Here is a 26,497-nt window from a genome sequence, read left to right as displayed (position 1 = left end):
TGTGTGGAGTGTTTGTGTGTGTGTGGAGTGTTTGTGTGTGTGTGGATTGTGTGTGTGTGTGTGTGGAGTGTGTGTGTGTGGAGTGTGTGTGTGTGTGTGGAGTGTGTGTGTGTGTGGAGTGTGTGTGTGGAGTGTGTGTGTGTGTGTGTGTGGAGTGTTTGTGTGTGTGTGGAGTGTGTGTGTGTGTGTGGAGTGTTTGTGTGTGTGTGGAGTGTTTGTGTGTGTGTGGAGTGTTTGTGTGGAGTGTGTGAGTGGAGTGTTTGTGTGTGTGTGGAGTGTGTGTGTGTGTGGAGTGTGTGTGTGTGTGTGTGTGTGTGGAGTGTGTGTGTGTGTGTGTGGAGTGTGTGTGTGTGTGTGGAGTGTGTGTGTGTGTGTGTGTGTGTGTGTGTGGAGTGTGTGTGTGTGTGTGTGTGTGTGTGTGTGGAGTGTGTGTGTGCTAGATATTGCCTTTAGTATATTTATGTGTCTGTGTGTGTATGTGAGATCTTCTAATTTACGGTGTGTGTGGTGTGTGTGTGTGTGTGTCCAGGGCCTGATGCACTCCAGTGGGCCGGTGGGCAGACACAGGCAGCTGGTTCTGGTTCTGGAGGGAGAGCTGTACCTCATCCCATTCGCTCTGCTGAAGGGCAGCTCGTCTAACGAGTATCTGTACGAGCGCTTCAGCCTCATAGCTGTGCCCTCCATCCATGGCCTCGGAGCCAACGCCAAGGTGAGCCCCTCCACCTTCCCCACGCTCGCTTCTCCACCTCGGGTTCAGCGGTGTGGTGCTCTGGAGCAGTTAGGGGGTTTAGGTTGTTTTTCAACGGAATATGTGAATTAATACATGGAATCAATAAAATACTATTAGGACTAGGATGTTTTGATGTTTCGGAAGGACTCCTCTTTGACACATCTTCCTTCCTCCTCTTCCTCCTCCTCCTCGTCTTCCTCCTCCTCCTCTTCCTCTTCCTCCTCCTCCTCCTCTCCCTCCTCCTCCTCCTCCTCCTCCTCTCCCTCCTCCTCCTCCTCCTCTTCCTCCTCTTCCTCCTCCTCCTCCTCTTCCTCCTCCTCTTCCTCCTCCTCCTCCTCTTCCTCCTCCTCTTCCTCCTCCTCTTCCTCCTCTTCCTCCTCCTCCTCCTCCTCTCCCTCCTCCTCCTCCTCTTCCTCCTCCTCCTCCTCTCGCTCCCCAGACGCACCCACGCCGCGCCGGCCCCGCCTCCTGCGGCGGCGTCTCCATGGCAGCGGTGGTGGGCAACCCCCGGCTGCCGTCCTCGGTGATGGACCGCTGGCTGTGGGGCCCCATGCCCTCGGCCGAGGAGGAGGCCCTGATGGTGGCAGAGCTGCTGGGGTGCCAGCCCCTGGCCGGCCCCGCCGCCACCAAGGAGAGGGTGATGAGCTCCCTGACCCAGGCCGAGTGCGCCCACTTCGCCACCCACATCTCCTGGAAGCTGGCTTCCCTGGTGCTGACGCCCAACCCCGAGGGGGGCCCGGGCGGGTCCGCGGGGGCCGGGGTGGGCGCGGCGGGCCGGGGGGCGGGGGCTGGGCGTGGGGGCAGCGGGGGGAGGGGCAGGAAGGGCTCTCTGGGGAGCAGTTACACCATCCCGGAGGGCCTGCACCTGCAGGATGACGGCAGTGACGTGGAGAGCATCTGTGACAGCCCCCCCTTGCAGGAGTTCCTGCTCAGCGCCGCAGACATCCTGGACCTGCGCCTGCCCGTCAAACTGGTGGTGCTGGGGTGAGGCTGGCCTCCTGTCTGTCTGGCTGGCCTCCTGTCTGTCTGGCCTCCTGTCTGTCTGTGTGTGTCCTCCTGTCTGTCTGTCCTCCTGTCCAGTCATGCTGTATTGAGACTGTGTGTGTGTGCCAGGTCCTACCAGGAGTCCAGCAGCAAGGTGACGGCAGACGGTGTGGTGGGCCTGACCCGGGCCTTCCTGGCGGCGGGGGCCCAGTGCGTGCTGGTCTCCCTGTGGCCCGTGCCTGTGGCTGCTTCCAAGGTGTTCGTCCACGCCTTCTACACCGCCCTGCTCAACGGCACCAAAGCCAGCGCCGCACTGGCGGACGCCATGAAGACGGTCCAGAGCAGCAAGCAGTTCTCTCACCCATCAAACTGGGCAGGTGAGACAGGAAGTGATGAAAACACAGGAAGTGAAGAGGGAGGGGAGATAAGTCAGGGGTTGGAGGGAAACAAATCGGGTTTATTACTGTAACTAGAAAATCCTCTCAAAAGTAATTTGGGATTGGATAGTGAGAATACAGTGAGAATACAGTGAGAATATCTATAATCCGTAAAAATAATTTACAATCGTAAACATATAATAATAATAATCTGTGGTGCAGGAGTGGATTTGTGAGATCTGAATGTAAGTCCTTGTTCCTGGTCTCTCCTTCTCACAGGGTACATGCTGATTGGTAACGACGTGAAGCTGAACAGTCCCTCGTCTCTGATTGGTCAAGCCCTGGCGGAGATCCTCCAGTATCCAGACAGAGCGAGAGATGCTCTCCGTGTCTTACTGCATCTTGTGAGGGACATGTACACACACACACGCACACACACACAATCCCACTTAGTCCCACTTAGTACTGCTAGTTTATGTACCCTTAGTATAGTTAGTCCACATATTTAAATTTTAGGTATATGTTTATTGTATGCACCTTCCTGCCAAAGCAAATTCCTTGTCTGTGCAAACTTTCATGGCGAATAAATCCCTTTCTGATTCTGATTCTGATTACATAGCTGCTCACCTCCGACCCTCCTGCCCTCCCCCCTTCATAGGTGGAGAAATCCCTCCAGAGGATCCAGAACGGCCAGCGTAACTCCATGTACACGTCCCAGCAGAGCGTGGAGAACAAGGTGGGCGGCGTCCCAGGCTGGCAGGCCCTGCTGACCGCTGTGGGCTTCCGGCTGGACTCTGCCGGCCCCGGCATCCCGGCTGCAGTATTCTTCCCCACGGCAGACCCAGGAGACAGGCTGCAGCACTGCAGCACAACCCTGCAGTCTCTGCTGGGTACGTACTGAGGGTCTGGTCTAGTCTGTACTGGAGGGTCTAGTCTGTACTGGGTAGAACCAGTCTGTACTGGGGAGAACCAGTCTGTACTGGGTAGGTACTGGAGGGTCTGGTCTGTCCTGGGTAGAACCAGTCTGTACTGGGTAGGTACTGGAGGGTCTGGTCTGTCCTGGGTAGAACCAGTCTGTACTGGGTAGAACCAGTCTGTACTGGGTAGGTACTGGAGGGTCTGGTCTAGACTGTACTGGGTAGATAGGTTAGGAAAGCTTCAGCTTCTTGCTGTCACTGTGGCTACAGTGGATAGTGCTGGTGTTTGTATAACGAGTGTGTGTGTGTGTGTCCTACAGGTCTGCCTCCTCCAGCGCTCCAGGCTCTGTGTAAACTCATCACTGCTTCCGAGGCCGGGGAGCAACTCATTAACAGGGTAGGCCCCCACACACACACACACACACACACCACACACACCATCCACAGCATACAAACCATCCACACACACACACTACAGTGGACACAACACACAGACCACCAGGTCTCAGGTTACACATGAAGGAGTCCGGCCCGCCGCTTCGAAACGCCAGATTACGATCACGTGAGCCTTGGGGCCCTCAGGACACAACCTGGTGATGTGGCGTATCTGGAGCGCGTGTGTGACGCACCCGAGCCCCAAATCTCCCGCTGTAATCTGCATTGAAATGCAGCCACACAGCGTTCATCAAAGGTCTTTAAGCACAATCCCAGCTCTGTTTCCTGGCCCTCGTGACGGCCTGAGGAGTTAACCCCCTCGTCCTCTACCCATGTTCCAGTACAGCACGTTCTCATGAAGAAATGACCGAGATGCCCCTGGTCCTTATGGGACCATCTCGACTGTTTTATGTAGAACACTGATTTGTAACAGTAAGAGAACTTGTTACGAACACAATCTATTTCAAGTCCCATGGTGGAACAGCGCAGCATGTTTTACAGTTTATGTTAGCGTGGCAATTTATGCATATTTAAGCATGTGCTTTCATCTAAAGCGACATATAAATATGCGTGTATAGAAATTACAGTAGGAGATTCAAGGATCAGAAGTGCATCGTTCTAACAGTGTTGTCTAACAGTTCTAACAGTTTTCCTCTGGGCAAATTGATCTGTGAATCTGTACATACAAACATTACATATTTGGCAACAGACCAGATGTGTTTGTGACAGCATAGTGCTGTATGTATGGCAATTCAGTAAGTTATGTGATAATTGCCTGTGACACACAGTTTTTCACTATGCACAAGTCTTAACTCTTGTTTCCTTTGATTCCAAACGCTGCTTTCTGAATGTCCTGTGTGCATGCGACTAAACCCCTCTTCTCTCTCTCCTGTCTCTCTCTCTCCTGTCTCTCTCTCCTGTCTCTCTCTCCTGTCTCTCCGCTCTCTCTCCCCTGTCCTCCCCCTCCCCCCTCCCCTATCCTCCCCCTCCCCTGCGGTTTAAAGGCTGTTAAAAACATGGTGGGGATGGTAAGTGTACCTATAACTGTGACCTTTGCATCCCATTCCACCCCTCCCTCCCTCCTTCTCTCTCTCTCTCTCTCTCTCCATTCCTCCACTGGTGGTGAACATGTCGCAGCCTTCTCGACTGTCCCCTCATTCATCATATCACTTTCTCACATGCCCTCACACATTCCACGATCCAGTAACTTACATCTCTTGTGTGCTTAACCTTAGAGGAAAGTGTTCAGAATACTTTGGGGCCAACATTCCAGGGCTGGGTTCTGTAGTTACACATCCGAGGGATTGCGAGTGTTTTCAGGATTTATAAACCCAGGTTCACGTGAGGTTACCGGCGTTCCAGGGTGGTTTGAGGATAAAAAAAATCACCGTTAAAACAAACACAGCAGGTGGGTGTCGCTGGGAAGGGAAGGCAGGAGACAAAGACACGTTTTCCACTTTCCAAACAGTGAGGTCAGCTTCACAAAGGTGCCTCTGTTCTGCAGCTGATAATCCCTGCTCACAGATCTGCACTCCCCCCCCCTCCCTCCCTCCCTCCCTCGGTCCAGTCCCTCAGAGCAGGAGGAGGGGTATGAGGAGCGGGGGGAGCGTGTGCGTGTGTGTGGGGGGTGTTAATCTGCTCCACACTGAGGTTTCTGTGGTGCCCAGATGCCCCTGGGAACTCAGTTTTGACTTCACCCTGGGGTCAAGGGTCAGATCTGCAGCCTTGGAGAGAGAGAGAGAGAGAGAGAGAGACACAGAGAGATAGAGATACAGAGAGATCCGCCTCTCCTGCCTTAACAAAGTCCTGGGCCTTCAGTCAGGCCTCTGTGACGCTGGAATCATCAAATACATGTGTTTATTATCCATACATCCATCAAAGTTATTTGGAAAGAACCATCTGCTCATGACCTTTCTCTTCTTCCTTCCTCTCGTCTACCTGCCCCCCCCCCACCCTCCTGTCCCACTCCTGCCCCCTCTCACCCCTCCTGCCCCCCCCCCCCCCCCCCCCCCCCCCCAGCTCCACCAGGTGCTGGTTCAGCTCCAGACTGGGGAGAAGGAGCAGGACTTCTCCCTGCTGCCCATCCAGGTGTCCATCAGCGTGCAGCTGTGGAGGCTCCCAGGCTGCCACGAGTTCCTGGCTGCTCTCGGTGAGGGAGCGACGCACACACACGCACACACACACGTTAACCGTCACACTCCCTCCCTCACTCACCTGTACTTCACTACGTTTTTGTTGACACGTTTCACACAGCACTAGGTTATCTCGGAGGATGTCCGTGTTTTAAGTCAGGCAGATGAGTGACGCATGCCCTTAATGTGTGTGTAGGGTTCGATCTGTGTGAGGTGGGCCAGGAGGAGGTGGCGCTGAAGACAGGCAAGCAAGCCAACCGTCGAACCATGCACTTTGCCCTTCAGTCCTTGTTGGCACTCTTTGGTACGTATTGTCTAGAGGGTCACAAAAGAACATGGGGATTGGGGGTTTGTTTTCACTGGGCCAATGTCTGTCACTAATCCCTCTTAACCTCCTCTTCCCCTCCTCCCCCCGTCACCCCGCAGACTCCACAGAGCTACCCAAGCGGCTCAGCCTGGATAGTTCTTCCTCCCTGGAGTCCCTGGCCTCCGCCCAGTCCGTCTCCAACCCCCTGCCCATGGGCTACCCCAGCCTGCCCTTCTCCCCTCCCTGCCTGGACAACCTGGCCTCGGACGCCATCTCCGTCTACAGCCTGAGCTCGGTGGCCTCCACCATGAGCTTCGCATCCCGGTCCGAGTGCGACTTCCTGGGCCACCGGCCCCGAGGCGGGGCCTCCGCCCACTTCTCCGTCCACAAGCACCCCCACGTGTCCCGCAGCCGCTCCTCGCCGCACGGGGCTGCGGCGGCGGCGGCCGGCGGCGGGGGAGGAGGCGGCAGCGGGGGAGGGAGAGGGGAGGAGGAGGAGTACGAGGGCTTCTCCATCATCAGCAGCGAGCCCCTCGGGAGCCACTGCGACTCCCTGCCGCTGCCGCCGGGTCACGGGCAGCGGCACCTCCGCGGGGGGCGGGGGGTCGGCGGGGGGGCCTGCTCGGCCGCCGGCCGGGGCTACGCCGTGTCGGTGTCGTCGCGGGGCAGTGTCAGCACCCCCACCTCCCCTGTCAAGAGCAACCTGGTGCCCAGCCCCAACTCCCCCTTCCAGAAGGTGGGCAAGGTGAGTAGCTCCGACACCGGCGAGTCCGACCAGTCCAGCACCGAGACCGACAGCACCGTCAAGTCCCAGGAAGAGAAGACCACGGTTCCCCTGGACCCCCAGGAGCTGGCCCAGAAGATCCTGGAGGAGACCCAGAGCCACCTGAGGGCGGTGGGCAGCCTCCAGAGGGCCGGGGCTGGGGCCGAGGGCGCCGCCGCGGGGTCCCCCTCCGGGAGAAGCACTGCCTTCCGCTCCTCGGAGACCAGCGCTTTCAGCCGGCCAGGCAGCAGCGCCAGCGGGCGCGTCCAGTCCTCCCCCCGCCCTAAGCCCCCCTCCCGCTCCTCCTCCCTGCAGAAGATCAGCTCCGGCTACAACAGCCCAGCTGTCTCCGAGTCTTCCCAAAGGGAGGGGAGCCACCCGTCCCCCACCCTGGACAGCCACGCCCAGTTCAAGCTGAAGTACCCCAGTTCCCCGTACAGTGGCCACATCTCCCGCTCGCCCAGCAACGTGTCCCCCAGCTCCGGGCACCAGTCCCCGGTGGGCAGCGCCCCGTCCCCTGCCCTCTCTTACTCGTCCACCGGCTCGGCCTGCTCCAGCTCTGCCGACGTGCCCGACCTGGACCGCCTGAGGAGGGGCATGATCGACGAGAAGGTCCAGGCCATCCACAACCTGAAGACCTTCTGGGCCAACGCGGCCGGCCAGCACCAGCCTCCGCACCTGGGGCCGGTGAGGGCCATGAGGGGCCCTCACGCCGGGGGGGCCTCCAAGAGAGACGTGCTGAGCCTGCTCAACCTGTCCCCTCGACACTGTTCCCCCGCCGACGCTCAAGACAGCCTGGAGCTGAGAGAGATGGGGCTGCCGGGGGGGAAGAGCTCCACCAACGGGCACCACTGCTCCAACCCCAGGAAGGTTGCTCCCTCGCCCCCCATCTCCACTAGCAGCACCCCCGGCGCTCGCTCCATCAGACTTCCTGCCGGTAACGGATACAAGTTCCTGTCCCCTGGCAGGTTCTTCCCTTCGTCGAAATGCTGAGACACTTTAAGACGGTCCACTATACTTTTACCTACCACTTGTTATCCTGTTTATTGGGGGAGTGGGGCACTTTTGGAGGGTCACTATTGGCCCACCCGACTTGATTGACAATGAAAAGGGTTGGATAAGCCAATGGCTGTGATCCACGGGAGGATGATGAATGCATAGAACGTGTTGTTGTCGTTGTACCCATAACACTGTAAATGGCGATGAGAAAGACTCAAAGACCTGATACTGTGTTTGTGTGTATGTTTGTGTCAGGTAGATGTAAATGCCAAATGGGTATTTCCTCCAAAATATTTGCTATTTGTGCGTGGGTCAAGATGCAACAGCTCGAACTGGTGTCATTCATTCTACTTTTGTTTTCAATCTAAATATAATTGTTATTATTATTATTGTTTGTTATTGTTATTATTATTATTCATGTTTAATTATTATTATTATTATTGTTTTGTAAATTAAATCCAGTGTTTCACAATCAGTATTAAGCGTTTTTATATTAATAAAAAAATGAACAAACATGTACCATGTCAAGATGGAAAGAGTGAAAAAAAAAGATTTAATATTTTTTATTGAAATCACAAGAGGCATTTTGCCTGATTTCTATGTGAATTGAGTGTCAGCTCCTAAGCATGGATTTTCTTGCTATTCAATGTTAAGTACCATGTATGACTTTTTAGCTCATGATTTTTGAAATTAAACATGAAATTTCATGACAACCATTCTCTTATCATTTATCAGTAAAACTGTTTCAATAAAAAAAACATGTTTGCTTTTCTGCATTCTTGTTTATTTTGGGGGTTTCTGTCTTTCATTTAAATTATGAAAGCAGCAATATTAACAAGTTCACTGAAGATATGATCTAACCTTGCCAACCGACACGCTTACCGATAGATTAAAAAAAAGACCGTTCTAACAAGGAAAATCCGATGCATGAAAGCGCAAGATCTAATCTGTGTGGGAAATAAACCGTACTCTGCTGTACCTAATCTGCTCAAGGAAATGCAAAAACAAATAGTTTTGCTTAAGATATGATAATAAAAAGAGAAAAAAATTGATACTTTGGACAGATTTGTACAACAAAGGCTACAGTCCTGAGATAATACACCATCGATAAGTGGTCACAGCAGTCTTAAGAAATTAATTGTTAGGAGTGTATGAATGAACAGTAGGCTACCGTTAAATCACCGCTCCATCTATCAGCCCTCTTCAAGACATGAATTTCCACCAATCACAGCCTCAAAGGGGCGGAATAAGGGGGTTGTTTATAAAGCGCATGACGTCAGAGCTAGTACGCAACCGCAGCAGGCGAAAAAGCGACGATGGTCCTCATCAGGGAATAGTAAGTCCAATGTAGTAATGTTTAACTTCTTTTACTTTACTGTTTGGTGGCTTATTTTTTAACCTCCAAGTTATTCATAGCTTACTTCTGCTTTTCGACGGGGTTGTATTTGGCCTAACACTTTAATTTCATAGGTTGATAGTATGTGTAGCGATCACACGAGGGAAGGGTGGGATTTGATCCGACTTCTTTCAGGTCTGGCCTAGTACCGGTTTTGACAGCAAGCTAGCTGTGTCAGCCACCTACCCGCACCTTGCTCTTTGTAGCGTTGTGCCCACTTACCTAACCCGTGTTGACATTTACCATAAAGTGTACTTTATACTTCCCCACAACGCCTGTATAGGCTTCAAAGTCATTGGCTAACGTTAGACAAAGTGATGACGCTGGAAAGTTAGCTGAGTGCTTAGGCTAACTGCATTTCCTCGCAATGTGCCACTACTTGCAGGCTAATGTTTTTTAGCTAGTTCATTAGCTGCTCACTGGTAGATGACGGTATTTTGCGAGCCAGATAGTCTAGTAAGGTAGTGTAAAGTAATGATGTTACCTAAATAGAGTCTGGAGTACTCTAACAAGCTGTTTCCGTGAGTCGCTTGATTTAGGCAGTGACTTGCTAATCTCTGCTGTGCAGTGAGCAACCAGAGGCTAGTTTAGTTAGCTAGTAGCGATCTAGTTTCTGATCGTTTGCACTGTTGACGAGACGCGCTCCAACATGTACTGTACAGCAATTACGTTTTTAATACTGAAGTGCGTTTGTTTAGTTTAGGGAGGCTTCTTCTGTCTTACGGCGGTGTTCTGTTGCCAATCGTGTTTACTTACCTAGCGGCATTCTAGCCGGGTTCCCAATTCGATACAATTGTTGTTGAGTGAACAATCGTCCAGATTTGCCTGTTTGTATATGTCTTACACTTATGACACCAGATCAGTCTTAATACCTATTGAAGCGTAAACTTTTGATTTTTTCCAAGTTCAGGTTTGCCTCTGGCATGTCGGGGGTATTTGATAAAAGGTTGTCTGTTTGTGATATCAATGTGATTAAAGGTATTGCCTTCATGTTGTGGTTCAGGTTTCTCGTTATTTCCTTGACTGGAAGACGTGTAATTCTCTAGAAAGCAAAGTAAAGGCCTATTGAATTAAATGTATATGTAATTAATATGATTCGGATGTATTCTACATTCTGATAGACCATACACTTGTGTGAGGGCTTGTGGTCCATGTTTGTACTATGCTAATCAGTTGAAGGGTTTTGTAACCTGACCTTTGAAGAAAAATACCCCACTGTGAACTTTGTCAACAACCAGATTACAGGTGATTGGAGGGGATCTGTAGTGCAACACATGCTCCTGCTCTGGGATTGAACATTACTGTGAGGCCTCCAAGGAGCCCACAGACTTTAAAGGCTTTGATCAAGGATTTCACATGCAGTCCCACCTCTGCTGTGAGGGGTCAGGTTGTGTGTGTGTGTTTTTGAGAGAGGGAGAGAATATTCAACCTTGGCCCAACGTGCAGTACACAGCCATACAGTCCGAAAACAAATATGGCCGCCTTCAGTAGAAGGCATCAGATTTGCCCCCACAAATTCACAGTGGGAGGAGACAGGGGGAAGTGGGAGAGAAGGAGCCAACAAAAATTAGCAGCAGAGGAAAATAAATGCACATAAAAATGACAAATAAATCCCTCTGCTGGCGATTTTTCCGTCCATATCCCCCTGTCTGGAATTAGCGGTGGGAAAGCTTGGGCGTGATCAGCTGTGATGTCATGGTCGTGTGTGTCCGCCACACCCTCTGCTTGGTCCCAATGGGGGCACAGACAGGTTAAGCAACCTAAAGGCTCGTTTAGTGACAGAAGGTTATTTCTATGCTCCAGAGTTTTTGGAGAGGAAAGTCAATCTAGGAGGTTTTTCCTCTTGACTTGTCAGACACTGCCTCCTCGCTTCATGTCTCCTATCGCCTTTCCTTGACCACTTCCTCCTAGCAACACCGCTTGTGTGTTCGTACCCGTCATGTTTTCATCCCGCACTCCCTCTTGGCTATTCTTTCTCTCCTCTAAATGGCTACTCTCTCTCTGTCTCTCTCTCTGTCTTCCTCCTGCTTCGCTCCAACTCCTGTCCTCTGAGTTAGGCCTTCACCGCTTTTCAGCTTTCTGTTCGTCCCACGCGTCATTCAGCCAGAGCTGTAGTTGCTAGGCAGGAAACGTGACCCTGGGCCCACTTCCTGTTCCACAGTGGTGACAGCTTTTCATGTAACCAATAGGAACACTCATGACCCTGACCTATGACCTCACGTAGCCCAAAGCCCGATCGCACACCTGTGAGCCATTATGTCGCATTGTGATTTATCGTGCAGGAAGAGGAACACGACTCGACCCAGACGTTTACATCGAACGGACATCTTGTCCGAAAACGCACAGGACCAGCCCTAGTGCCGTGTGTAAAGTACTATTATTGCTCCTCCTGTTCTTCTGAGAGCAGTGTGTTCATGCCTCTGCTCTCTGTCTCTTTTCCAGCCGTGTTGTCCTGCCCTGCACTGTGGAGGAGGTGAGTGACTCGTCTGGGTTCCTGTGTGTGTTGGTGTTAAGCTAGTAGGCCCACAACCACAAGCTACGTCCAGAGTCGATGGCTCATCAGACAGACCTCCCCTTGCCTGACTCATGCAGAGTGCCTGGGGTGTAGGCTAGTTAGTGTAGGAGATATGGTGAGGGAGGGGGGGCTCGCAACTAACCCTTTTCTCCACTGTCCCAGTACCGTCCCGAAGGGGAAAATTAACCATCCCAAACTGAACGTGACCTGTCCCAAAATGTACATTATTGTGTGTATAAAATGTACAATTATTGGTGTGGCTGTAGTAAAAAAAGTTAAAAAAGTTTTCAGGAAAAGGTTTCTAAAGGTATGAAAAATATTTTCGACAAAAAGTTCCGACAGGTCCAACGAATGCCACGTTACAGCTCTGCGATCGGAACCCTAAGTTGGCTGAGCGGTGCTCGGCTGTTCCACTCGTCGTCGCTAGCTGTGCTAGGGATGGACCGGGAGTGTCGGGGGGGCTGGGGTGGCCATGGGGAGGCTGGGAGGCTGGGGCTGCTATGGGGAGGCTGGGGCTGCTATGGGGAGGCTGGGAGGCTGGGGCTGCATGGGGAGGCTGGGGCTGCATGGGGAGGCTGGGGCTGCATGGGGAGGCTGGGGCTGCTATGAGGAGGCTGGGGCTGCTATGGGGAGGCTGGGGCTGCATGGGGAGGCTGGGGCTGCCATGAGGAGGCTGGGGCTGCCATGAGGAGGCTGGGGCTGCCATGAGGAGGCTGGGGCTGCCATGAGGAGGCTGGGGCTGCCATGAGGAGGCTGGGGCTGCTATGGGGAGGCTGGGAGGCTGGGGCTGCATGGGGAGGCTGGGAGGCTGGGGCTGCATGGGGAGGCTGGGAGGCTGGGGCTGCATGGGGAGGCTGGGAGGCTGGGGCTGCATGGGGAGGCTGGGAGGCTGGGGCTGCATGGGGAGGCTGGGAGGCTGGGGCTGCATGGGGAGGCTGGGGCTGCTATGGGGAGGCTGGGGCTGCATGGGGAGGCTGGGGCTGCTATGGGGAGGCTGGGGCTGCATGGGGAGGCTGGGGCTGCTATGAGGAGGCTGGGGCTGCATGGGGAGGCTGGGGCTGCTATGAGGAGGCTGGGGCTGCTATGGGGAGGCTGGGGCTGCATGGGGAGGCTGGGGCTGCATGGGGAGGCTGGGGCTGCATGGGGAGGCTGGGGCTGCCATGAGGAGGCTGGGAGGCTGGGGCTGCTATGGGGAGGCTGGGGCTGCATGGGGAGGCTGGGGCTGCTATGGGGAGGCTGGGGCTGCTATGAGGAGGCTGGGAGGCTGGGGCTGCTATGGGGAGGCTGGGGCTGCATGGGGAGGCTGGGGCTGCTATGGGGAGGCTGGGGCTGCTATAGGGAGGCTGGGGCTGCATGGGGAGGCTGGGGCTGCATGAGGAGGCTGGGGCTGCCATGGGGAGGCTGGGGCTGCCATGGGGAGGCTGGGGCTGCATGGGGAGGCTGGGGCTGCTATGGGGAGGCTGGGGCTGCTATGGGGAGGCTGGGGCTGCTATGGGGAGGCTGGGGCTGCCATGTGGAGGCTGGGGCTGCCATGGGGAGGCTGGGGCTGCTATGGGGAGGCTGGGGCTGCTATGGGGAGGCTGGGGCTGCCATGAGGAGGCTGGGAGGCTGGGGCTGCCATGAGGAGGCTGGGAGGCTGGGGCTGCCATGTGGAGGCTGGGGCTGCTATGGGGAGGCTGGGGCTGCCATGAGGAGGCTGGGAGGCTGGGGCTGCTATGGGGAGGCTGGGAGGCTGGGGCTGCCATGGGGAGGCTGGGGCTGCCATGGGGAGGCTGGGGCTGCTATGGGGAGGCTGGGGCTGCCATGAGGAGGCTGGGAGGCTGGGGCTGCCATGTGGAGGCTGGGGCTGCTATGGGGAGGCTGGGGCTGCCATGGGGAGGCTGGGGCTGCCATGGGGAGGCTGGGGCTGCTATGGGGAGGCTTGGGCTGCCATGAGGAGGCTGGGAGGCTGGGGCTGCTATGGGGAGGCTGGGGCTGCATGGGGAGGCTGGGGCTGCTATGAGGAGGCTGGGGCTGCTATGGGGAGGCTGGGGCTGCATGGGGAGGCTGGGGCTGCCATGAGGAGGCTGGGAGGCTGGGGCTGCTATGGGGAGGCTGGGGCTGCATGGGGAGGCTGGGGCTGCTATGAGGAGGCTGGGGCTGCTATGGGGAGGCTGGGGCTGCATGGGGAGACTGGGGCTGCCATGAGGAGGCTGGGAGGCTGGGGCTGCTATGGGGAGGCTGGGGCTGCATGGGGAGGCTGGGGCTGCTATGGGGAGGCTGGGGCTGCTATGAGGAGGCTGGGGCTGCTATGGGGAGGCTGGGGCTGCTATGGGGAGGCTGGGGCTGCTATGGGGAGGCTGGGGCCTGAGGTATCAGGTGAATGGGCAGCCCGTCCCACGTCCACATTTAGCCCAGCGGTCATCCCCCTGCTGTCGTCGTGGGGACTGCTGCTTCCTGGTCTACAACCCACCTGACACGAGACCAGGAAGAACCAAGCAGAGACCAAGAGCACTTTCAGCAGATGGTTCTCTCACGCTTTAAATACATGTTATTGAAAGGCCGGGTTTTAACCGGTGAATTTCTGTTCTGCTGTCAGATGCTCTAACCGCCGAGCTGACTGTACCGTCCTCCTGTAGTTCCCTTGGCAGCAGCAGCCTGTCTCGTTAGGCCGCTGAGGGGGCGGAGCCTGAATCGGGTTTGTCCAATTCAGGACAATTAGAACGCCTCAGTTAGTTTACAGAACGGGGCTAATGTTGTCCTGCATCACAGTCCTGTGTCTGTTCTGTTTGTTATTCTGCATTCTTCACTCAAGACACTTGGAGACGTGAATGTGAAGCCAATGTTTTTTCCACAACTCCTCTCATGAACGTCCTATAAGATCTATCGCTGTATCTAAACGCACGGCTCGTGGATCAGTTTGTCGGAGGCGCATTATAGCACAGCAGGGCGTCTCAGTTTATACTCTCCAACACAATCGTGAGACTGGCTGGTCTTTTGTACGACGCTCCAATTACACAAGCGTTCAGTGTTGCGGTGATGCAAAGACCCCGTCTAACAAACATGGCCCTCAGTGCTTTTCCCCCTGATGTTTACACCCCCCCCCCCCCCCCCCCCCCCCCTCTCCACAGTAATCCTATTAGAGCCACTTAGCGCTGCCTGGGCCTGTGTTATTCAGACCCATAAACCTATGGCTTCTCTAATTAGATTGTGCACCTTCACCATTCTCTCGCTTCTCTCAGACTTTTCACTCTTCAAGTCACGTTCGATCTACGCATCTACGTGATCTTTACCATCCCCAGAACTGCACCTAAACCATACCATCCCCAGAACTTCACCTAAACCATACCATCCCCAGAACTGCACCTTAACCATACCAGCCCCAGAACTGCACCTAAACCATACCAGACCCAGAACTGCACCTTAACCATACCAGCCCCAGAACTGCACCTAAACCATACCAGCCCCAGAACTGCACCTAAACCATACCAGCCCCAGAACTGCACCTAAACCATACCATCCCCAGAACTGCACCTAAACCATACCATCCCCAGAACTTCACCTAAACCATACCAGCCCCAGAACTGCACCTAAACCTTTGGTTCCTGGTTCTCTGCATTTCAGTACCAAGTGGGACAGCTGTTCTCCGTGGCCGAGGCCAGCAAGAACGAGACAGGCGGGGGGGAAGGCATTGAGGTGCTCAAGAACGAGCCCTACGAGAAGGAGGGGGAGAAAGGACAGTACACGCACAAGATCTACCACCTCAAGAGGTACTGCACATTCTGTCTGCGACTTCCACAATCCACCAGCAGGTGGCCCTGTTGTCCTTCCTGTGTTTTGTGCTGTAGTTTCAGTGGAAGCCCCCTAAGGCATTGAACTACAATTTCCCATCCTATTACCTGCATGACTGTGGTTGTCTGGTTAGTGTGTGACTGAGTTCTCCTCTTCCTATCGATCTCCCCTCCCTCCCTCCCCCTCTCCCTCCCTCCTCTCCTCCACTTCTCAGTAAAGTCCCTGCGTTTGTGAGGATGATAGCTCCTGAGGGCTCCCTGGTCTTCCATGAAAAAGCCTGGAATGCATACCCTTACTGCCGAACCAGTGAGTCCTCGCCCTGACCCCTGGCCTCTCTCCCTGCCTGCCGCTCAGTCCATCTGTCTGCCTGTCTGTCTCTCTCAAGCTATGTCTCGTCTCTGTTTATTTATATCTGTATCTCTGCATCTGAAGCTCTTGCCTCTCTCTCTCTGTCTCTGTATCTCTCTCCGTCTCTCTTGCTAGCTATATCTCATCTCTATCTCTCTTTGTGTATATCTCTCCATCTGGAGCTCTCTCTCCTGTCTTTGTCTTCATCACTCGCTCAGTGCTTTTCAAATTTTATGCATAACTCATATCAGTCGTCTTTCTACAGTAAATATTGACTCCTGAGTTAAGATGTTCCTCCTCTCTCTCTCTTTCTCTCTCTCTCTCTCTCTCTCCCCTGCTGTGCCTCGCTGCAGTCGTCACGGTGAGTAACCAACCAGTCCCCTGTTCGTCTGGGGTGAGGTAGGATGACTTTAAAGACTTTTTCCAGGTCTGTCCCGAAGCAATCAGGTGATCAAATATGGACATTGTTGACTTCCTGTCTTGTTTGCGTCCGTCAGAATGAGTACATGAAAGATGACTTCTTCATCAAGATTGAGACGTGGCACAAACCAGATCTGGGGACACTGGAGAACGTGAGCACCTCCTCCTCTCCTCCTGCCCTCCCCTCTCTTCCTGCCCTCCTCTCTCCTCCTCCTCTCTTCCTGCCCTCCTCTCTCCTCCTCCTCTCCTCCTGCCCTCCTCTCTCCTCCTGCCCTCCCCTCTCCTCCTGCCCTCCCCTCTCCTCCTGCCCTCCCCTCTCCTCCTGCCCTTCTCTCTCCTCCTGCCCTCCTCTCTCCTCCTGCCCTCCTCTCTCCTCCTGCCCTCCTCTTTCCTCCTGCCCTCCTCTTTCCTCCTGCCCTCCTCTCTCCTCCTGCCCTCCTAACAGGATGAACTCTGTTGAATCCGTTGTTTTTTTGTTTTTTTATCCTGCTCATGCCTGTTTCTGATTGGCAGGTGCATAAGCTGGACCCGGCCACTTGGAAGAGTGTAGAGGTGGTGCCCATCGACATAGCAGATGGGGAACAAGTCTCCCCAGAAGTGAGCACCCCCCCCCCCTCTCTCTTTCTCTGCTACCCCTGTTAGTTTACAACCATCGTGGGTAGATTACACTAGCTTCTGGCGCCACCATGTGGAGAATCCTAGTCATTACACATTGTGTATATACATATATATTTAGACTTGGCTTTAATGGTTCTACAAGCACATGCACACACAGCCCTGCCGAGCCTGTCAGTCATTTAGCGTTAATTGCCACGTAATTGTTCGTTGAAATAGTCAATCTGTATATATTTAAACCTGTCTTCAGCCCTTCAACACTGTCTGTGCTGCTTGGTTGCCAGCTAGAAAACATTGTGTTTCACTTTCTCACGCAGAAGTCTGAAGTGGTTACAGATTATTGCTATCGTTTGGCATCACATTGCCTCATATCTGTTTGGTGTCCTGTGAGTTTCAGTGTGTGTCTGTGTTTGTCTATACAGGGTGGCTGTGTGGTTCTCTGCTTGTGTGTTTGTGTATGTGGGATTATATGACTGTGTGTGGTTATTTGCCTCTGTGTGAGAGTTTGCCTGTGTGTGGCTGTTTGACTGTGTGTGTGTGGTTATGTTGCCTGTGTGTGTGTGTATATGTGTGTGTGTGTGCGCGTGTGTGTGTGTGTGAGCGGTGGGTGGCTAACGAGGCGAACGTGTGCTCCTTGCTGGAGGAGTGTGTTGTGTCTGAGGGCCCTATCAGTGCGAGGCCTGGGGCATGGCTGCAGGGCCCAGCTCGCGCCGGGAGCACAGATGAGTTTGTTAGCGTAATTAAGGCTCACAGTACTTCGTATGCTGGGCCCAAACACACACACACACACACTTACACACACACATACACTCACTATCTCTCTTACTGAGTTGTAGCTTCTCTTCCTCAGACATGGCGCGTCGATTCACAGACCTCGTTAGGGCAGCGCACTGTATTGTTCTAGGGATGGAGCTCTCTGCATTAAACTGGCCAAATTACTAACTGTGTGTGTGTGTGTGTGCGCACGCACCCCCTCTCGTTCTCTGGCCTTGAAAAGCATATTTCTTGCTGCAGGCACATCATGATTTATTTAAAATTGCTGGGCCCTTGAGCTGTTGATAATTTGAAAGACTTTCCGTTTATTTGTTTTATTTATTTTTTATATATATCTTCTTCTTTTTTTACGACACTTTTATTAAGTCAACGTTGCACTTCTGTCTGTGCTCCACATAATGAATAATGCAGTCAGAAGTGTGTGTGTGTTTCAGATATATGTGTACTTGGTGTGAGAGTGTGTGTGTGTGTTTTAGATAGATGTGTACTTGGTGTGAGAGTGTTTGTGTGTGTGTGTGTGTGTGTGTTTTAGATAGATGTGTACTTGGTGTGAGAGTGTTTGTGTGTGTGTGTGTGTGTTTTAGATAGATGTGTACTTGGTGTGAGAGTGTTTGTGTGTGTGTGTGTGTGTTTTAGATAGATGTGTACTTGGTGTGAGAGTGTTTGTGTGTGTGTGTGTTTTAGATAGATGTGTACTTGGTGTGAGAGTCTAGATCTTGTTCAGACTCAGGTGGCAGTGTTTCTCAGCTGAATCCATGCTTGTCGTGGACAAGGTGGGCGGACCAGCTGTGTTCAGTGTTAGGCTGGTCCTGGGGGGCCCTGACCTGTCTGAAGGTAGACACACTGGCCCCTGTCTGAAGGTAGACACACTGGCCCCTGTCTGAAGGTAGACACACTGGCCCCGGTCTGAAGGTAGACACACTGGCCCCGGTCTGAAGGTAGACACACTGGCCCCGGTCTGAAGGTAGACACACTGGCCCCTGTCTGAAGGAGGCCCTCTAAGGGGGGGAGGACTTAGGAAAGGGCCAGTAGGTCGTCTGCTAGCAGCCTTCCCCCTCCCAAATCTGTGCCCCGTGGTCAGACGCTCACACACATCTGTGATGTCATCGTCTCTCTTTGTTGTGTGTGTGTGTGTGTGCAGGACTACAAGCAGGAGGAGGACCCAGCTCTGTTCAAGTCCTCCAAGACTGGGAGAGGACCCCTTGGTCCCAACTGGAAGGTACGTTCTGGACTCTGTGTGTGTGTGAGAGAGAGAGAGTGGGAGGAGAGAGTGGGAGGAGAGAGTGGGAGGAGAGAGTGGGAGGAGAGAGTGGGAGGAGAGAGTGGGAGGAGAGAGCGGGAGGGGAGAGAGCGGGAGGAGAGAGCGGGAGGAGAGAGAGCGGGAGGAGAGAGCGGGAGGAGAGAGCGGGAGGAGAGAGCGGGAGGAGAGAGCGGGAGGAGAGAGCGGGAGGAGAGAGCGGGAGGAGAGAGCGGGAGGAGAGGGAGCGGGAGGAGAGGGAGCGGGAGGAGAGGGAGCGGGAGGAGAGGGAGCGGGAGGAGAGAGCGGGAGGAGAGAGCGGGAGGAGAGAGCGGGAGGAGAGAGCGGGAGGAGGGAGCGGGAGGAGAGGGAGCGGGAGGAGAGAGCGGGAGGAGAGGGGATAAAGAGGAGGAGGAAGAGAGGGGGGATAAGGAGGAGGGAGGGAGGGAGGGAGGGAGAGAGTGGGGATAAGGAGGGGAGAGAGGAGAAGGGAGAGAGAGGAGTGAGTGGCAGAGCGGCAGGCTGCAGTTTGATGAAGATGAATCACCTCTCTCCCTGCTCTAATTGGCCGTAATAGAAATCGCAAGTGATCAGGTCAGATTAGGTCTCGTCTGTCTGAGCCCTGCCTGTGTGGGTGGGTGGGTGTGTGTGTGTGTGTGTGAGGTGAGTGGGCGGTGTACATTTTTGGAAAAGCAAGGCGAACCTACGACACGATTCGAATCCACCCAGTTTCAGGAGCCCTCGGAGTTCAGCGCGGCAAACTTTCCTGGTCCTCAGGCAGCGCCGCAGAACTGAGGCTCCAACACCACTGTACTGGGAAGAAAGAACAGCAGCCTCTCGTTTTATTTAGTGTTTTTTAATTAGCTCACTTTCCCTCCTGCCTTGGACGTGGAAGTCTTTCTGTTTTGGAAGGGGTGGGGGGGGGGGGGGGAGACAGTAGTTAAAGTGACAACAGAGACACCGTTTCTGCCAGCTTTCTCAGAGCAATGAAACTCTTGTCTATCTCTGCATGCACACATGCTCCCGTATCTGCACACTTTGTGTTTCTGAAAACTCCTGCTCCTTTGAGCGCCGCGCACAGAGAGTGGAGAAGAAATGCCACCGTGACGTGTTTTGATGTGGGAGCCGTTTAATGTGAAGTTCTCCTTTAGCGCCGACAACTTTTCTAAACCCACCGCAAATTTAGAATGTTTCTCATTCAGCTTCTCTCCTCCCCCCCCCCCACCCTACCCATCCCTCCTTTCTTTCCCTCTCTCCGTCTCGCTCTCCCTCCCTCTATCTCTCTCTCTCCCTCCACCCTGATCTCGGCATCAAAGGGCCCAGGGAAGGCTGGTGATTGCCGCATGTCTGTGGCATTTTCTCTCCGAGCACGACTGCGGTATGAAGTGATTAATTAAACAGGTGTTCTCCGAGAGAGAGAGAGAGAGAGAGAGAGAGAGAGAGTGTGTGTTCTGGGGGAGATGGGGGGGAGGGTTTTAATAATGTACCCAACTCGGGCGGCGAGAATCGGCGCGTTATCGCTGCGCTGGCGTCCTTTTATCTGCTTTCCCCCGCGCCCACAAAGGCAGGGGCTGCTGGGAAAGGTGTCGCTGTCGAGGCGCAGGCCCAGAAACAGGGGACCTTCATCTGGAGTTTATCCACTTTGCTCTCTCCCTCCCCTCCTTCCTCCCCCCTCCACCTCTTCACAGACGCACAGTGCAAGCTGCCGATGGATTTAGAAAGTGTGTTGTAGATTAGAGACTGTATCCAAGCTCTGCAGAACCTTAGCGCTATAATTATTTCAGTGAGCGCCACACCCAAAACATGTATTAATGCCGTTCGGGGGTTCTAAACTACGAACGCAGCGGGAATCAGTCCCGTACGCTGCCTGCGCCTTTTCGCTTCCATCCCAGAATCCTCTCTTCTGCAGAAGTAAGAAATGCAGATGAGGAGGGATATGTTGGTGATCTATTCAGTGACCTGGTGTGTGACGGGTCCCTCTGACAGAAGGAGCTGGCTGTGAAGACCGACTGCCCCAGGATGTGCGCCTACAAGCTGGTGACGGTCAAGTTCAAGTGGTGGGGTCTTCAGACGAAGGTGGAGAGCTTCATCCACAAGGTATTCATGGGCTCCTGTCTCCACACACAATGAAGGGCATGTTTTTAACCTCCCTCCCTCTTTAACTCTCTTCCTCTCCTCCTCTCTTTTCCCCCCTTCTCCTCTTATTCTTTCTCCCTCCCTCTTCCTCCTCCTCCTTCCTCTCCTCAGCAAGAGAAACGCATCTTCACCAACTTCCACCGGCAGCTGTTCTGCTGGATCGACAGCTGGGTGGAGCTGACCATGGAGGACATCAGGACGATGGAGGCAGAGACTCAGAAGGAGCTGGAGGAGGTGTGTGTGTGTGTCTGTGTCTGTGTGTGTCTCTGTGTGTGTGTGTGTGTGTGTGTTTCGATATTGACTTTTACACCGCTAGCGCTCCCGACCTTCGACCCCCAGAGTGGGTGTGTCCCCTCAGGTGGTTGCCTTGGCAGCACGTGGAGCGCAGGGCAGCGATTGGTGGCAGGCATGTCCTCTGGAGTGAGGGGGGTCCTGTCGTCAGGGGGCTCTGTAGGACGACGAGCCCCGTAGGCCTTCACCCCTCCAGACAGCTGGAAAACTCCAACTTCATTTGCTAATCTTCCTCCAATTTGTCTATCGGCCTGTAATCTTTATGTAATATCAACCTCTTTTTAATTGATTTCGCGTTTCATTGAATCTGTTGAGTTGATTTTAGCAGGTCTGTTTTGATTATGTGCTTTTATGTCCCTCATAAATCATGTTGATTTAGTGCTTACAGCCTAATATATTATAAGAATTTATTTGTTAACATAAACTGAGATTTCTGTTTCCATGTGTTTCCTATGACAGCATGTTGAGTGCAATATGAGAGTGAGGGAAACTGCATCTGTGGTCCGAGTTGAGTTTGACCGTCGCTAAAACGTTAGACGTGAAGAGGCCTTTCCTGGAACGGTCTTAGTCTTTCTAAGAACAGCAGCTGTGCCTCAGTGTGGGTCTTCCCTCCCTCTCATACTCCATGTTGGATTTCACCATGTTTACTAAATCTGTGGGCTTAGACGCCCCCCCCCCCATCCCTCCCTCTCCTCCCTTGTCTGCCCCCTCCCCGTCCATTTCCCCCCCGTGTCCTCAATTTACCTCTCCCCCCTCGCTGTCTCCCCTCCTTGTGTCCCCCTCCCCCCCTCTCTATCCTCCCCCCTCTCCTCCTTGTCCTCTCCTCTCTAACGGCTCCCTCCGGTCTCCTCACCTCTCCCTCTGTGTCTAGATGCGTCAGAAGGGCTCTGTGCGAGGCACCACGGCCGCAGACGAGTAGCCGCTGCCGGTCTAGGTCTGAGCGAGGCTATGTAAGTGCAACCGGTGGAGGGGCAGGGCTGACGGACGCCATCTTGGCTCCCCCCCCCCCCCCCCCCCCGACTCGACAGCCGCCATCTTGGCTCTGTTCTCTCTGGGGTTTCTGCGGTGTTGCATGACTCTCACTCCCCGCGGGGCGTTTGTTAGATGATAAGGTTTGAAAGTGTGTGTGTGTGTGTGTGTTCTTTTCACATAACTCTGGGTGAAGTAGTTAATCTATAACACCTCAGAGAAATATGAAGCATTTGCCAGGTTGTTAAGTGTATTGCTGACGAGGTGAAAACCTACCATTGTGTGTGTGTGTGTGTGTGTGTGTGTGCGCGCACACGCACGTGTGTTCTAAGTCTCCCCGTGTGAGGCCAGACATCTGTGCTGCCTTTTCTCAGAACCAAGACAACACGATTTTTTAAGGGGCCAAGTGATTGGCCGGCATTCAAAGACATACGCAGAAATCCTTTCCCTCGCCATGTTACCTGTACTCTGTGGAATCACCACGGAGAACAGAACAGGAGAGAGAGAGAGAGAACAGAGGTTCTCTGGTTCTCTGGCATGGTTCCCCTCCCATGTCTGGGCCTCACATTCCCAGTAAGGCCTCGCCACTGGCCCCTCCTGGCCGTCCTCCAGACATCCATCTGGAAGCTTCTGGCCCTACATGGAGAGAAGGAGGGAGGAATCTGGGCTGGACTGGCCCGAAAAGTGAGCCAGACTAGAGCATTCCTGGACTGCCAGCAACCTCAAGCACCCTCCAGTTCCCCCTCTCCTCCATGTGGTTCTTATTCCACCCTGGAGAGAGCTAGCAGGAGGGGGAGAGGGGGATCAAAGCACCCTGTGATTGGGAGCTTGGGTAGGGTAATGAAGGGTAGGGTAGGGGTAACGCTGGTTCCTGGGGGTGGGGGAGCACTGAGTAAGTGTTCCACACCGTGCTGTAGCGCCGACACACTATAACAAGCCTGGCAGTCTTCTGTCTGTCTACACGTGGGGGGGGGGGGGGGGTGAGATGGGGGCATGTGGTTGGTGAGAGGAAGGGTGGGAGTTCTTCAAGATGGCTTCCTCTGCCTCATTAACATACAAATGGGATTCTGCAGTTGAAAGGGAGCCGGCGTTGTGATTGAGAAAGAGGGAGGGATGGATGGAGGGATGGATGGAGGGATGGATGGATGGAGAAGTGCTGGGATGAATCCTGGTGCTGTTTCATCAGATCTGTCTCATCCTCAGTTTAGGGTCGGCGTTGCTTGAACTGTTCCATTAAGGTAGTCTGCTATCAGATCCAGACACTAATTGACTTTCTAAGACCATCTGCCTCAGGGTTCTAGAACCTGAGACTAATGCCTTTATCTCTCCTGGAGAAAAACAAGGGGCTGGATAAGGAGCCTATTCCTCGTGCCTTACGAGAGAGAGATCTCGTTTTTTTTTTTTCACCCCTGTTATGTTTAGATTTTCACCCGATTTTTCTTATGATGTGGTGGAGATGAGCTTGGCCGAGTGCTCTCTACCTGTGTGGATGGGAGAACGGTGAGTCTCAGCCAAGCTCGCTCGATTGCTCTCTCTCTCAGTAGCAAGCTGCCTTCCACCTCTTTAGTCTTTCACCTCCTGACGCATGCCCTCACAACCTGCCCTCACTTGTCTGGTCCGGGTACAGCTAACCGCCTGTTTGTTCTCCTCTCTCCCTCCTATCCTACCACTCTCCCTCCTACCTCTCCCCCTCCTGCCCCTCTCCCTCCAACCTCCCCCCACCCCCCCCCCCCCCACAGCTCCGCAAACACGGCCAAGTCAGAGGAACCAGTGCTGCCAACGACGAATGACAACGGAAGGATTATTTCAAAACGCGACAACTACGACAAGGATCACCACGACGACTAAGAGTGCGACGCAGACTTCCTGGGCGCCGTCCTCCCCCGGGCGCTCAGGGGGGGGGGGGGGGGGGGGGCGAGGGGGAGGTGCCACCGCCCGCAAACGATCACTAAAAAGGATCCTCCCAATCATCACCCCTCCACCAATCACGGACATCCTAGCCTCAGAGGGAATTGACACGGCCCTAGATGACGGTTACTGGCGTTCCCGCTGGGCTCCTATTGGCCGGATGACTTCACCCCGTCAAGACGAGGAGCCCTCGGAATCAGTCCTGTTCAGAAGAGCTGGTGTTGTGATAGAGACAAATATTTCAGTGTTTAATTGGCGTGATTCCATCGCGGCAGCTGTTGGACCAAGTATTTTGTTATTCCATTTCTTGAGAGGAATCTCCCTCAGTTGTAGTCTGTTGTTGCAGCGATTTGCTTTTATTTTTTTCTTGCTTTTTGTGTTCTTTGATGTCGATCATTCCTCTCAAGACAATGTCCTCCCTGCCCCCCCCCCCCCCCCTCCTCCGGGCTGTGTCAGTGTTTAGCCTTCTGCTGTGAGCACGTCTCTCCTCATTTTCATGTCTCTTCCTGCCACAGCTGTCATTAAGAGATTACTAACACACTTGGCGTCTGTGCCCGTTTGAAATCTTTCTCTCTCCCTTTCTTCCCCTCCCTCCCCCTCTCCCAGCACTGTGTCCTATTAGCTCTGGCAGTCCTGCTGTCACCTGTCCATACAGGTATACTCTCTCGAGTCCCTCATGCAAATTCACGCAAACACACACACACAGTCTCTCAGACACCTGAGCAGCGAGGCACATCAACACACACGCACACACACAGATGTGGATGCCTTTCAGGTGACTGCGTTTCTGCTCCTCCCGCAGGGCAGATCCGTACAGGCTCCCCCGACCCCAGATACCTGGGCTTCTGAGTGCTGAGTGTTTCCAGCACTTGACAGTTTTCCCTCCACACACTCCCTGACACACACACACACACCGGACTCTCCCCCCCCCCCCCCCCCCCCCCTCTAACGAATGTCCCTTGAGAGAATCTGCCCTGGAGAAAAGCCGCGTCGCAGATGGTGCTCACCCTGCCGTTCTCCATCACCATCCGCTCTGCACGCCTCGCCGTCTACCTCCCGCCCCTCACCCCAGTGCCCAGGGCCCCTCACCCCCTCCCAGGGCCCCTCACCCCCGTGCCCAGGGCCCCTCACCCCCGTGCCCAGGGCCCCTCACCCCCGTGCCCAGGGCCCCTCACCCCCGTGCCCAGGGCCCCTCACCCCCACGCCCAGGGCCCCTCACCCCCACGCCCAGGGCCCCTCACCCCCACGCCCAGGGCCCCTCACCCACCGTGCCCAGGGCCCCTCACCCCCGTGACCAGGGCCCCTCACCCCCGTGCCCAGGGCCCCTCACCCCCGTGCCCAGGGCCCCTCACCCCCGTGCCCAGGGCCCCTCACCCCCGCGCCCAGGGACCCTCACCCCCGCGCCCAGGGCCCCTCACCCCCGCGCCCAGGGCCCCTCACCCACCGTGCCCAGGGCCCATCACCCCCTCCCAGGGCCCCTCACCCACCGTGCCCAGGGCCCATCACCCCCTCCCAGGGCCCATCACCCCTTGCCCAGGGCCCCTCACCCATCACCCCCCTCCCAGGGCCCCTCACCCATCACCCCTTGCCCAGGGCCCATCACCCCTTGCCCAGGGCCCCTCACCCCCTCCCAGGGCCCCTCACCCATCACCCCTTGCCCAGGGCCCCTCACCCCCTCCCAGGGCCCCTCACCCATCACCTCCTCCCAGAGGAACCTTACCCCCCCCTTCCACCAAGCGAACCCTCACTCGTCACCCCCCCAGCCCAAAGGAACCGCTCCCTCCCCCTGGTCCAGTCATGTCCTGCCCCCTGCTGTGCCTTACTGAATACAGCATATATATATATATATATATATATATATATATATATATATATATATATATATATATATATATATATATATATACTGTGCATCCACAGCTCTACCTCCTGTCTGTCTAGGGGACACCTACACACACACTTACCAGGGGTCACCTACACACACATGCACACACTCTTACCAGGGGTCACCTACACACACATGCACACACACTCTTACCAGGGGTCACCTACACACACGCACACCTTTCTCTCTCTCTCTGAGACCTGCTCCAGTCAGGACCCTGCCCATGAAATGATCTCTAATGGATGAAAAAACGTGAGGCGTTTCATAGTGTGTTTACTCCCCCCCCCCCCCCCGCTCCTCAGTCGGTGCCCCCCCGTGCCCGGGTCCAGTCCCCCCCGGTTTTCTGCAGTGTGCGATGTTTGCGTGGATCCATTAATCTGTAATTCACTTAACATCGAGACGAGATATGAATCAACGCCCAGGCTAACAAGCCCGCTCTGCCGTCGTCTTGGAGACGCTGACACGGAACATCTTCCCAACCTGCTGAATGATTCCAGGGCTTCCCAGCTCACCTGGTCGTTCTCCTCCTTCTCCTTTTGTTACCTTTACCGCACAGTGTTGCCGGTGCACATGTGGAGTTGGGCTTTG

General features: G+C 54.5%; 2 protein-coding genes across 3 annotated transcripts; both read left to right on the top strand.

Moving 5' to 3' along the window:
• Positions 1-459: 459 nt before the first annotated feature.
• ttc28 (tetratricopeptide repeat domain 28) lies at positions 460-8,351 on the top strand. Its single transcript, XM_067227783.1, has 10 exons — positions 460-709; positions 1,170-1,474; positions 1,544-1,714; positions 1,844-2,091; positions 2,371-2,495; positions 2,750-2,981; positions 3,329-3,405; positions 5,463-5,592; positions 5,772-5,879; positions 6,002-8,351. Exons 1-10 carry the CDS (start codon positions 461-463, stop codon positions 7,636-7,638), a joined length of 3,282 nt encoding a protein of 1,093 aa, XP_067083884.1. The 5' UTR covers position 460; the 3' UTR covers positions 7,639-8,351.
• Positions 8,352-8,948: 597 nt separating this feature from the next.
• On the top strand, positions 8,949-25,197 carry LOC136932614 (phosphatidylinositol transfer protein beta isoform). 2 transcript variants are annotated; one of them, XM_067227787.1, is made up of 12 exons: positions 8,949-8,980; positions 11,483-11,513; positions 15,159-15,304; positions 15,541-15,632; positions 16,028-16,035; positions 16,172-16,246; positions 16,608-16,691; positions 18,625-18,702; positions 20,707-20,817; positions 20,968-21,090; positions 22,019-22,097; positions 23,856-25,197. In XM_067227787.1, exons 1-11 carry the CDS (start codon positions 8,961-8,963, stop codon positions 22,064-22,066), a joined length of 816 nt encoding a protein of 271 aa, XP_067083888.1. In that variant the 5' UTR covers positions 8,949-8,960; the 3' UTR covers positions 22,067-22,097; positions 23,856-25,197. The 2 variants fall into 2 exon arrangements, with proteins under 2 accessions (XP_067083888.1, XP_067083887.1); XM_067227786.1 differs by lacking the exon at positions 22,019-22,097.
• Positions 25,198-26,497: the final 1,300 nt, after the last annotated feature.

This window comes from Osmerus mordax, chromosome 24 (genome assembly GCF_038355195.1).
Source record: "Osmerus mordax isolate fOsmMor3 chromosome 24, fOsmMor3.pri, whole genome shotgun sequence".
NCBI classification, from domain to species: domain Eukaryota; kingdom Metazoa; phylum Chordata; class Actinopteri; order Osmeriformes; family Osmeridae; genus Osmerus; species Osmerus mordax.
Note: the sequence above shows the minus strand (reverse complement) of the source record. Positions and strands in the feature narration are given on the sequence as shown.